This window comes from Archocentrus centrarchus, chromosome 24 (assembly GCF_007364275.1).
Source record: "Archocentrus centrarchus isolate MPI-CPG fArcCen1 chromosome 24, fArcCen1, whole genome shotgun sequence".
NCBI lineage: Eukaryota > Metazoa > Chordata > Actinopteri > Cichliformes > Cichlidae > Archocentrus > Archocentrus centrarchus.
In genome coordinates, this window is record NC_044369.1 from 14,128,380 (window position 1) to 14,141,374 (window position 12,995).

General features: G+C 43.2%; 1 protein-coding gene across 2 annotated transcripts in view; it reads left to right on the top strand.

Annotated features, from left to right (window-relative positions):
* tulp4a (TUB like protein 4a) overlaps positions 1-12,724 on the top strand; it is a 39,258-nt gene extending 26,534 nt beyond the window's left edge. Inside the window, exons 6-14 of one of the 2 annotated variants that reach the window (XM_030721201.1) lie at positions 1,142-1,249; positions 1,466-1,632; positions 3,688-3,912; positions 4,104-4,338; positions 5,155-5,299; positions 5,720-5,891; positions 6,091-6,184; positions 6,301-9,722; positions 9,881-12,724. In XM_030721201.1, coding sequence (XP_030577061.1) covers positions 1,142-1,249; positions 1,466-1,632; positions 3,688-3,912; positions 4,104-4,338; positions 5,155-5,299; positions 5,720-5,891; positions 6,091-6,184; positions 6,301-9,722; positions 9,881-9,997 — 4,685 coding nt within the window. In that variant the 3' untranslated portion in view covers positions 9,998-12,724. The remainder of the gene's footprint in view (positions 1-1,141; positions 1,250-1,465; positions 1,633-3,687; positions 3,913-4,103; positions 4,339-5,154; positions 5,300-5,719; positions 5,892-6,090; positions 6,185-6,300; positions 9,723-9,880) is intronic. The other variant, XM_030721202.1, reaches the window with a different exon arrangement.
* Positions 12,725-12,995: the final 271 nt, after the last annotated feature.

Consider the following 12,995-nt stretch of genomic DNA (forward strand, 5'->3'; position numbering starts at 1 on the left):
GTTTGGGGTCTATTATCGAATTTCGCTGCAATGGCTTCTGCTTCATCTATGAATTTGCTTCTGCAAATTTTATAATCTGAAATTTTACTCGTAAGTGCAAGTTTGTAGCTTACACTTGCCACGATTGTCCCCGGTGAAATGAACTGATATAAACACTAAAACAATTTCCAGGCGTTGTTAGTGTGTGTGTAGTTGTGCATGAACGAGCCGATGCATGGAAGTGGGCGGACAGGAGCTGAGGAGGGTTTTAGCGCTAAACTCATCCAGTTTATGCGATCACATTTAACTGGAAATTTATTACAATGGGACCAGATTTTTCATCCGAGGTAGGTGAATATCCGACGGATTTATGTGATGATTTTATTGGAATTAATGTTAGGAAAAATCAGGACCTGCAGATGCCATCCAACTAGAGCGAAAACCCAATTTATGCGACTTCGACTTAGGTGATTTTTACTGTATAAAGCGCATGAAAAATACAACTCACCATAACACTGAATCAGTGTAAGCCCCCTGAGCTTGTTTCTCTGATACTCATTTTTGCTGGCTTCTGGTTTGACTGGGTTCGGCCGATTTCACATGGAGCGTGGCTGCAGAGCCGCGGTGTCAAGCGCTGGAGAGTCAGTTTGATGGCTGGGTCTACCTCACTGCTATCCCCGGTGTTGATAAATAAAAATGGTAAATGGACTAGTTCTTACATAGCGCTTTTCTACTCTTGTTGAGCACTCAAAAATTTAAAGAAGCGTTATGTAGGTCAACCAACCGATTTCGTTAGACAGGCCTGAAGCTTCTGGGTTTAATTTTAGCGGTGACGTATGTGAGCAGAAACGTCTTGACACGTCAAGAGGAAGTCATGGAGGGAAGTAACGGAGCGAATCCGCCCATTTTTCAAAATAAAATATAGTTTAGGCGCAGATAATAAGTAAAACGGAAATAATTTAAGTTATTTATTCTTTATGTGCGGCCCGGTACCAAATGTCCCACGGCCCGGTACCGGTCCACGGCCCGGGGGTTGGGGACCTCTGCTCTAAACACGTGTCCTTTAAATCTAAAAACATTGCGATTGATGGTTCTGCTGAAAGTTTCGGCTGTTCACACTGCCAGTCTAATATGTTTTTGTTTTGTTTTGTTTTTTTCCTAGTGCACAGCCAGAAACCACTGCTGACAGTCAGCTTCACCTCTGGAGACATCAATCTAATGAACAGCTATGATGACCTCTCCCCTATCCTCATCCACACTGGTCTGAAAGGTGTGTGTGCGCACGTGTCATTAATTTTATTAACACACCAGTGCTCCACCTGCTTTGTTCTTGGCTCGATTCACTGTTTCCTTCACTCACTTGCTTATTCCTTTTTAAAACTTCTTCAGGAATGCTGTGTTTATCTTTTTTTGTGTGTGAAACTGGCTCCATATGTTAATATTCAGAAATGTATGTGTGCTTTTTCTTCTTTCCTCTGTGCGGTAGATGTGGTGGTCCAGTGGTGCTCGCAGGGGGATCTTCTAGCAGTGGCAGGGATGGAGAGGACCCTCCTCCCCACTGACACCTCCTGTCCTCCACCCAACAGGAACGCCATTGTGAAGTTCTTCAACGTTCGGGGCGAACACATCTATACACTGGATACACCAGCACAGGTGATCTGGGAGGAGATCTGATAACTTGTTGTGTTTTCTTCCTTATTAGCTGGAGCAAACCTCTCAACTGAGTGTCTTTCTAGAAAATAGTTTTTCTAATATTTAGTAAACATTGATCTGTTGAAATATTTATGCTCTTTGAAAAGTAACCAATGACTCATTTGAAATGCTTTTCTTGGGCATGTTGTCCAGGTATGCTAATGTTTGCACAAGTATATTTGGCAATTTATTATAGCATCCTTAGTTTTTCACTTGTCTGTAAAAATTGACACCATCTGTGATTGATTTGTCCTTGGACAATCTCACTCATATTTTGTGAATTCAGTTGCTGCTGACCAGGTAGCCGAGGCCTTTCCCATCTCATGTTTCCCCCCCCCCAAAATGCAGTCTTTCTCACATATTTAATAGAGACCAGGGTATAAGTGCTTTGTGAAAAATAAGTGAGCATTGTAATTTGCTGCTACTTCACCATCTTGGGGTGCAGCTGGGAACGATGGTCCTTGTTCTCCTCTGCAGTCTTGGTGAACTTGGTGTTGTGCTCCATAGACCAGTTCTAAACTTGCTGCAGGTTGTGGTTAGAGTGACCCTTCAGTTCACACAAGATCTCCAGAACAGAAGGACTACTATCACCAGCTGCAGTTCAAGTATGACTGCAGGATGAGATCCTCTCTGCAATCTAGGAAGTGAGCCAGGGGGTAGAAAAAAGATAAGATAGGAGGGCTGGGCTGGGCTTAGTTAGTTGACATTAATTGACATTAACCAGGGGTCTGTCCATGAGGTTTTACCTTTCCGGTCTATAGACTCCAACACCACATGGAATTTGGCATATATGTTCTTTACTCTTCAAAGATTTGCAGCGCAATATTCATATTCCTGGATGTTTAGTACCCTTTGCTGTATTTATCAGAAGTGGAGAGTAAACAACATGGAGGATTTCAGGCTGCTAATGCTATGACAATAAATTCTAATGAGATGCAGCCTTTTCTCATGCCTGATTGGCTTAGCCTAATCATGTGATCATATTGTGCTGTGTGATTGGCTATACCTACTTGACCATTATTGACTGAAGTGGAGAAAGTGGGGATTGCTCACATCTAGCAATTGACCTAGGTCACTGAACAGCTGGCAGTAGCTAGATAGGGAGAAACTGGGGAATCCCAAACTTCTAGATAAAGAGCCAGTCTGTTTATAGTAACATCAGTTCTAGGCTGCAGCCTTATTGATTAGCCTGTGATGCCAAATTCTGAGCATTGTCTAACATGTTGGTCAGGGATGACTCATGGCCATAAATAGTACAGTACTCATCACTGAGCCGTGCTCATCATTGAGCAATATTAAAGCCATATCTGCTGCTCAGCAATATTGCTCAAATGTAAACAACATGGTTGTTTTATGTTTAGTACTTGGTTGCCTAATGATTATAGTGATATTATATATAATGCATTGATATCAGGATATTATGTAGCATGAATACATTATGTAGTAATATTCCTGTACACACATAAGTATAATATGATGTGAATACCTTGTAAGTATACATTCTATCTGACTTATTGTTATAGATTATATAAATAGAACGACATTATGTAGTATACACCTTTGTACAAGAGTGCAGTATGTACTTTCTGTAAATTGCTTACCATGGAAATTTTTTGTCTGTTCTAGGATGTGGTTACCAAAAGTATTTGTAGAAATGTTAAAGATAATCACAGCATATCAATCTCTTACAGCATGCTTAAAATTGTTTTGATTTAATAAGTATTGTTAATATATTAAACATATTTTTGATGAAATATGAACTATATCTTTATTAACCGTGGTGTGACTAAAAGTATTTGGATAAAAGTTTAGGGCAAGGCCTCCAAATTAGGGCAAAATGGTTAATATGTAATAAGATTATCTGCTTAAGGCTTTTCTATTATGATTGCACTCCAAAAAAAATGTGAAATTTGACAAAGAACTATATCACAGTCATAAGTCATCATTTATGCTTTATATTGGCCTTGTGAAAGCATGTTGTTCATTCTCAAATGTATCTTCTCCCTCACACTGCAGCGTCCCATCACTACACTCTGCTGGGGCCACCGGGACTCTCGTATGTTCTTGGCGTCCGGCCCAGCACTCTACGTTGTGCGAGTTGAGCACCGCGTTGCCACACTACAACTACTCTGCCAGCAGGTCATTGCCACAGCGGTAAAGGAGGAAAAAGACGTGGCCAAGCTCACCATGCCTTCTCGCCTCTGTTCTTACGTCACTGCTGCTTTTGTCCCCACCATCAAGGTAACACAGGCCAGGGGGGATTTATTTCCATTTAAACCATAAAAAATAATAACAGATTAATTGGTGACCTGAGAGGAGACAGTAGTTTACCATAAAAAGCAGCAGCAGCAAAAAAAAAAAAAAAAAAATTTAAATTGTTGTTGGATTGTCATGACAAGTTTTCAAACTTAACTGCAACTTTACATTTCCAGCCTCCCATCCCAGATCCCAACAACATGAGAGATTTTGTGAGTTACCCGACAGCTGGGAACGAGCGCCTGCACTGCACTATGAAGCGCACAGAAGATAACCCTGAGGTGGGAGGGCCTTGCTATACTCTGTATCTGGAATACCTAGGAGGTCTGGTGCCTATCCTCAAGGGCCGACGAATAAGTAAACTCCGGCCTGAGTTTGTCATTATGGATCCCAAGATGGATGGGAAAACAGGTGGGATTATTTTTTTCACGTCAGTAACCTAAAGCATCATTTTCCAAAGAAGACCTGAAATGGTTATCAGCTTCTCAACCTAATAAATATATTTTTAATATTGGTTCTTGCTAAAAAATAAATAAATAAAAATTTTGAAATTCAAATAGAAGTGTGAAACATAATGCAACTCGACACACTTCTGACATTGTCCAGTAGTTTTCCAGAGTTTCTCAACTTGGCACTTAGAGAGCGAGTTTTATTCACATAGGGCAGACTGGCCGCATGTTAATTAAAAGCTGCTTAATGGGGGCTCTTATGGCCCCTAGGTTGCTCATAAATCAACTGTCTCTCTCCCCACACAGTGATAAATGAAGCCAGCCATGAAATGGTTCCAGCCCATTCACACTTTTATGCCCATCAAATAAATTAGTTTGACCTAAACTGGAGCAGCAGCTGTGGTTTACAGACTTCATATGAGTGTGGAAAATGAGTAGTGAAACAACTGAAAGAAATGAATGGGTTGAAATGTTTATTTGTAGAAATGGCAGAAAAAATGCTTTGGGATGATGATGTTTTGTCAAAGCTAAGAGGATTCTTGCCTCTAGGATGCTAAAGTAGATTTCAGAATGTCTCCTGTAGTGCCAAGATACCTAGAATAACCACCAGAAGACATATTTCAACATCATTCTTCATTCAGTCTTTCTGAAACAGCAACATTATGAATAGCAGTGATGTAACTGAGAGAACAAATGACACCTGATATTTGTTGCATTTGCCTGCACATTTACTCGAAGGTAACATTTAAATAGTCATTTTCACATTTTGTCTCCTCAGATGAGATATATGGCAACAGTCTGATATCGGCCATGATTGACAGCTGTAACTGTTCAGACTCCAGCGACATTGAGCTCAGTGATGACTGGGTTGGCAAGAAATCGCCAAAGATATCCAGGGGTAGCAAATCCCCCAAACTTCCCAGGTAACTAAACCCCTGATCTGTGTGTAGAACAGAAAGTTCTGCCAAGCCAGTATGTGTCTTCTGTTTGAAACTTAGATCTTTTTAGTGATTTAGGTGAAATGGACAAGGGGAGATTTGTTCTCTGCAGATTTTCACACAGTTTTAAATAAGTGGGAGTCAACTGATCTTTGACGCATTGAAGAGTTTGATACAAGAAGAATTTATATGACAATGAAGACATTTTTATGATGAAATCTGAAAATAGTGCCCCATTCCAGCAATCAAAACCCTTTTTGTGGTATTGAAGTATATTTTTTTATGAATGTTTGGCTCAAATGATTAAATTTATTTGAATGCCCCTTTTCTTTGCTCTTTGCTTTTTGGTTTCTCTGCATGCCTAAACTTTTTTTTTTTTTTTTTTATTTGCCACCTTCTCTGTAGAGACTTAGTTTGTCCCTTTACCAACAGGATCAACATTGATCCCAGAAAATCTCCCAAACTATCCCGTGCTACGCAGGAGATCTCCAGGTCACCACGTTTACCCATACGGAAACCCTCGATTGGGTCACCCAGTCTAACGCGGAGGGAATTTCCTCTAGATGACATCACTCAGGTAAACGCTGAGTGAGAAGCCAGTGAGAGATCACGTGCTTTCCTGTGGATTGGTCATGCTGCCTGTGTGTGCAGAGAAGCATGACATGCCATATTGGTGCATCACAGATCTAATAAGTTTTGCATAAAATGCACTATTGTGAATTTAGAAATGCTTATAATATTTTCATAGAAAACACTGTTTGTTTTTTGTCTTGCAGCAAAATTACCTTGCTCAGGTCACATCCAATATTTGGGGAACAAAGTTCAAGATAGTGGGGCTTGCTACTTTCTTACCCACCAATCTTGGTGCAGGTAACAAATCAACAGCTGTGTGTTGGGAAATTAAACATTAATTCTAGTTAACTTATTCACCTATTGTCATTTTTCGTTTCCTAATTTTAATTTTTATTCTGTCCCTCACTCATTAGTTATCTATAAGACAAGCCTCCTCCATCTTCAGCCCAGACAGATGACAATCTACCTGCCAGAGGTACGCAAGATCTCCATGGACTACATCAACCTGCCTGTCTTCAGCCCCAATGTTTTTAGTGAGGATGAAGATGACCTGCCTGTTTCAGGCCCTGCTGGTGGCGCTGATGACAACCCACCCTGCACTGTCAACATCCCTATTGCCCCCATCCATAGTCCAGCCCAAGCCATGTCCCCTGCCCAAAGCATTGGCTTGGTCCAGTCACTCCTAGCCAATCAGAATGTTCAGCTGGATGTCCTAACCAATTCCACAGCAACCCCTGCTGGAGGGGCTGTTGGTGGGTCAGACCAAAGCCAGGACACCATCCTGACAGCCCAGTACACAGTACCAACCAGGTATTCCAGTCCTGGTCAGGTTATTTTTGGGGGACTGGAAGTAGGTCGCCTAGTGGTTGGACCTCCACCTTCTCATCACCCTTCACAACAATCACAACAACCGCATCAACAGCAGCAGCAACAGCCAAGTCAGCAGCAACAACAGCAGCAACAGTTACTTCAACACCACCAACAACAAATTCAGCACCATCAACAGCAACTTCAGCAGCAGCAGATGCTCCAGCACCAACACTTACAACAGCAGCAGCACATTCAACAGCAGCTCCAACACATACAGCAGCAGCAGCATCAGCAACAGCTTCAACACATACAGCAGCAACAGCAGCTTCAGCAGCACATACACATACAACAACAGCAACAACTTCAGCAGCAACTGCAGCAACAGCAACAAATGCATCATCAGCTGCAGTCTCAGCAGCACCATCAGATGCAGCAACAGCAGCAGCACCATCAGCTTCAGCAGCTTCAAATTCAAATCCCTGTTTCCTCGATGTCTTCAGGACAACCTTCAGGTGGAGCTCTGCACCAGCTACAGCCGGGGGCTCTCCATATCCAGATTCCTCATCAACCTGCTGATTTAGTGGTTGAGAGAGCAGTAGGGGGCGAACATGAACACTTGCTGAAGATCAAAACTACTCGGTCACCTCCACAGCTGGCTGAGGGTGATACGGTGGTGTTCAGTGCTCCTCTAGAGCTCAGCAAGATGAACCCCCCACCCCCCTACCCAGGGACAGTGGCTGCTGCTGTGGCTGCTGCAGCTGCTGCTGCAGCTGCTGTCTCAGCATCAGCTTCTACTGCATCTTCCAGTACTGCATCTGGATCAGGAGGGAGCACCAGTGGAACTCCTCCCCCTGGTGACCTTTGTGTGAAGAAGGGAGAGTTTCCACTTCATTCTTCAGGTCAGCAACAACCGCAGTACCCCACACCACTGGGCTATGAGAGGATAACGACATTTGATAGCAGTGGAAATGTGGAAGAAGTATGTCGTCCTCGAACACGCCTGGTCTGCAATCAGAATGTCTACACTCTCCAAGGACCTGGCAGCTCCGCCACTCTCAGGATCACCTCCTCGTCATCCTCCTCCTCAGCTGACAAGAAGCTCCAGCTGCCCTACACCTCTGCTACTCTCAACAGACTCACTGCACCTCGCTATTCTATACCTAGTGGAGACCCACCCCCATACCCTGATCCAGCCAATCAGAACAGCACTGCTGCTAGGAATCCCGGACAGAGGCTTGACAGCAGTCTGATCCACGCCACCCTCAGGAGGAACAGCCGAGAGGCAGCACTCAAAGTTTCCCAAATGCTGGAACCACCTAGACCATTGCCTCCCAAGGCTAAAAACAGTAGTGCACTAGCAGCCTCGTTCCAGCAGAGGGTGCCAACAGCCTTATACACTTGCAGTCAGTGTAGCAGTGGATCCAGTGTTGGAGGCACTGCCCCAGGGAGCACTAATGGAATAGCAGGAGGAACTATTATCAGACAAGATTTCCCTCCAGGGAATGGAGCACCGCATAGCACAGTTATTGTTCATTCAAACAGTGCTACTCCTCTGGCTTCCCAGTCCTCCTATAATCTGATGAGTTCACTTGAAGGATCTGGAGCTGCAGCAGGGGGAAGCAGCAGAGACAGGGCTGATTACGTTAATTCAGCATTCACTGAGGATGAGACACTGAACCAGTCACTGAGGCATCTGGCATTAGGTGGAAGTGATGTGTCAGGGCTGGTTGTCAAGCGCCCACCTCCCTATCAGTGGGATCCAGCAGCTACAGAGGAGGTGTGGGTTCCTCAGGAACGGACAGCGAATTTAAACTCTGCTGGCCCCCCTGTACCACATAAACCACCTCCCCTTATTCTTAGCCCAGCTCAGCACTTGGATGTAACCAGGCTGCCTTTTGTCCTTTCTCCAAAGTCCCCCACAAGTCCCAGTGCTGCATCATTCCAAGCTGCTGCTGCTGCCGCGGCTACAGGCTACCAGATTTCACTCCAGTACCCCACAGCAACTGCCTATTCTGGAGCCCAGCTCCAAGCCATCCCAGGTTCTCCACGCCCCTGCTCCTCACCAAAGGAGGTGGTGGCACCTGTGCCCTTTTCACAGCAGGATACAACCCTAGTGTTGCCACCAGGTTACCCTGCAAACCTGGCCAACCTAGCCTGCTGCCCCCTCCCACCCATGTACCCAGGAGGAAGTGCTTGTGCTGGGCTTCCCATTCCTCCCATTGCCCTCCACACACCGTGGGGTACCTATAATTCTTGCCCACCTATGCCGAGTCCTGCAGTGCCACTACCACCCAAAGCCTCCCACCTGGCAGTAGACAAAAATGTTCTGTCACCACCACCACCTCCTCCTCCACCACCACCACCTCCTCCACCACCAGCAGAGCTTCAGAGCCATGGAGGATTACAAGACACCATGGCAGAGGCTGGGGAGAGTTTTCAGGAGGTGCTCTCCTTGACTGAGAGCCCTGTGCCGCAGCGCTCTGAGAAGTTCAGTAAGAAGAATCGCAAGCGGGTGGACGGTCGGACTGAGGAGGCTAATGTGCCACCACTGGCTGAAGGGAGCAAATCGAAAAAAGAGGGCAGAGCTCTGGGTGATTTCAATTCTCTCATTTCCAGTCCACGGCTGGGAGTAAGAGACAAGAAGAAGATGAAGGGACAGAAAGAGCAGCAGTTGAAGGCTAAGAAGCTGAGTAAGGCCACTGCCAATAGTGAGTTCCAAGATAGTTCAGAAAGTGAGCCAGAGCTATTTATCAGTGGGGATGAGCTACTCAATCAGTGCCAGAGCAGTAAGAAGGGCTGGAAAAGTAAGAGGAACCTGAGGGCTGCCAGTGAGCTGGATGAAATAAAGTGTCGAAAAGCCAATGAGAAGGAGGACAGAGGGCTGGGCAGCCAGGGGTTTGTGTATGTCATGGCCAACAAGCAGCCCTTGTGGAACGAAGCCACGCAGGTCTACCAGCTGGACTTCGGTGGGCGTGTCACACAAGAATCTGCCAAGAACTTTCAGATTGAACTGGAGGGCAGACAGGTAAGACAGCTTCACTTCAAATAACTTGCAGTATGTTATCATACAGAAATAACCATTACAAACATTCAAGGATTATTGATTTAGAGCCTTTCACCAATCTGTTGGTAATGAATTTAACCTTTGCTGCTCTGTATGAACTTTTTAAAAATTTTTTATAGGTGATGCAGTTTGGCAGAATTGATGGCAATGCCTACATCCTGGACTTCCAGTATCCCTTCTCTGCTGTCCAGGCCTTTGCAGTAGCGTTGGCCAATGTTACTCAACGCCTCAAATGAGATGTCTCCTCCCTTCTTACCCTGAGTTATGGGCTTTAGATGCAATCTGTTGAAGAGGGTACAGCTGTTTTATTTGAGAATCATGAACTCTTAGATTGGATTCTGGAGAACAGGACTAAAATAAGCCCTGGCTATAGACAGAAACACAATCACGCTGCACTACACAATGCTGCCACTGGTGTTGGTGCAATAAGCATTGAATGCGTTTGTGAAGGATGCCGGCAGATCTGCTCCATTCAGCAGTTGCAGGCACCCTGCGGTGCATGTAGGGCCAAAGAGCTGAGCTTTGGTAAATCATCATGCAAATAAATGCTGCTTTAGCTAGAAGAAGTTTAGAGATGTGATAACCAATTGGTTAAATGAGAGAGGATTGCTAAGGTGCAGTTTTCAAAAGAAGCAGCAGTAATACTTGAAAACCACACTCTGGAGATGAAACTCGTCCCCAGAGCTCACAGGTACTACTGGGCACTGAAATCCATTGCTGTACAAACCTTTAGTGAAACAGTTACCACTTTATTATACTGCTTTTGCTCTTAGGGTTTTATTAAATGACTAAACATGGTGGAGGGTAGGAGGGTCTTTTTTTCTTTTTGCTCTCTGCCCTTTCCTTTTGTTACTGTTGCAGCCTGTCTTGGCTGGAAGTGAGGTGTAGATATATGCATCATTTAGGAACACTACTAAGAGTTCAGGCTTTTCACTATTGTGAAAAATGGGCCACTGTTGCAATCTCTGGACAGTAAAGACCTGCAGTCCACATGTTACTTTGAAGGAAGAAGAAATGTTACTCTGCTACATGGTTTAATTTATATGTACATGTTGTTTATCGATTCAGATAAATCTTAACATTATTGTCATTGTTGTGTTACGTAATCCTCACACAGCTTTCTTACCTGATTTATTTGGGAGACTGAGTTTGAATATTACTGTGTAGTCAGGAGAATTCAGGTCAGAGTGGTGTACAGACGTATCCTGTACTGGTGACATGGGCGCCAAAGAAGTCGCCAAGGCCGAGACTGAACAATTTAAGCTCTGGCATGAAGTGATTTGTCACCTGATGTCACTTCTGTGAAGTGAGTATGTAGTTTTGGGGAGGGGAGCTGTCCCTGCTCTTAAAGACCACACTAAACATGTTAGCAAGGTACATTAAATATTTTTGTATATTTCACTTATGTCATTTCATACTCTTTTCAGAACACATGTAAATACATGTCAGTTAAATGTAAAATGTTGTAAAGAGACTTAGGTGACAGATTTCTGTTTACACTTGTCTCCACTGTGCGTAAGTGTAATATCACGTGTGGAGGAGAGCTGTAGTACTGTTTATCTCGGCAGCCAGGACCATAAAGAGCAGTTCCAAGTTGATCTTATAGTCACTGAAACTCTGCAGATGGATCTCCGACAAAGATTGAAGCTATGAGATCTGCCTGTTCAGTAAGCTGAGTCTGAAATCTGAAAAGCTGTTTTTTTGTTTTGTTTTGGTTTTTTTTTCAGGCAGGGAAGTTTGTGTTGAACTAAGGGCAAAGAGAGCAGCCAGCTGGAAGAACTATGGGCAGCAGTAAATTATTAGGCAGTTTTGGCTTTCATCTAGTGCAAATATGTGCATTAGATGAAAGCCAAAATTACAGAGAGAGGCAGGAATGTTGAGGCTCATTAAAATTGGGAAGGTGCGACAATGTATCACCTCAAAAATTTGTGCCAAAATATAGATTTCTGAAAATCTGAAGTTGAAACAAACAGGCTTAGAGGGAAGTGTAAGTTCATTACTTTGGACCAGCTCTGCTTGGTCTTTGATTTGATGAGATTATTAGATGTTATTTTTTTTTCCATATTAAAAAACATGCATGTTGGTTAGTGGGGGCTATAGTGATAGGGACTGAGGAGAAAAAAAAGGTCTAATCTTGAAAATTAGCATGTCATAAAGAAAACATCTTTTTGTGTTAGTTGTGCAATATTTTCTTTAGAAAAGTAAAGCTACTTTGTCATTGCTTCTGACCAGTTTGTTACCTTTTTAGTTTAGCATCTCAGTTGCTGGTCTGTACATTTTATTTATGAGTTTATTTCTGAAAAGAAGATCAAGTATGCATACTGTATATTGTGGAGTTTTTCCAAACATTTCTTTGTGTTGAGAAAAAAAAAAAAAGCGTAGCCCAAGTTGTGAGATGGGAATGTGGGGTTGGGTGCAAGGGATGGGAACAGGCGACTTTTCTGTGTTTTTGTGAAGTTTGCATTGATGGAAAAGATGTGAATGAGTAAGTGCCCAGTTTATTGTAGTTTTTAGACTAGTTACGTAGAGTGTAAATGTCAAGTCATGGTGTCTGTATTCAGCTGTGCAGTCTACCAACCCCGTCAGTGTTCAATCTATCTTCTTCAACTATGTGTGGTCATGGCGTCCTGCACATACACACTCGTTCATTGTTCACAGGAGTTCAGTAGTTTAAGCCACTGAGTTCATGTTCAGCATCGCTAATGGACTTGGTTAAGGGTTCACTTTAAACTAATGATGACCTGTTGTAGATATTGTAGGATTTGGCTTTTCTTTAGGAAAGATCTGTGCTTTGTATTTGTAGCTGTAGACTTCAATGACAAAAAAACAAAAACTTGGGGGAAAAAAAAATCTGAGTCTGATTTGGTGACTGAACATTTATAGTGAATGGATAGTATGGCATGCCATGTAAATTATTTTATAATTGTATATGTCACGCATCTTTTGAATAAAATGTCATTGTTTCCAAAAAACACTGTTTTTTTGTCTTAAATATACTGAAAAACTATTGAGCCACCTCTAATTTATTTATATCTTGTTTCCAAGGAGCCAGACTTTCTTGTAGTTTTAAAAGTGGTCTTGAGCAGTAGTTCTCCAGGGTTTCTGATGGTCGTTTCTTTTTGGGTATTGGCTGTTTTTCACTTGTTTTCAGTCCAGTCCTTGTACATGACCATTTTCAGAGGAGTGGGGTTTTTTTTGTGGTTTTTTTTGGTTTGTTTGTTTTTTGTTTAAGCC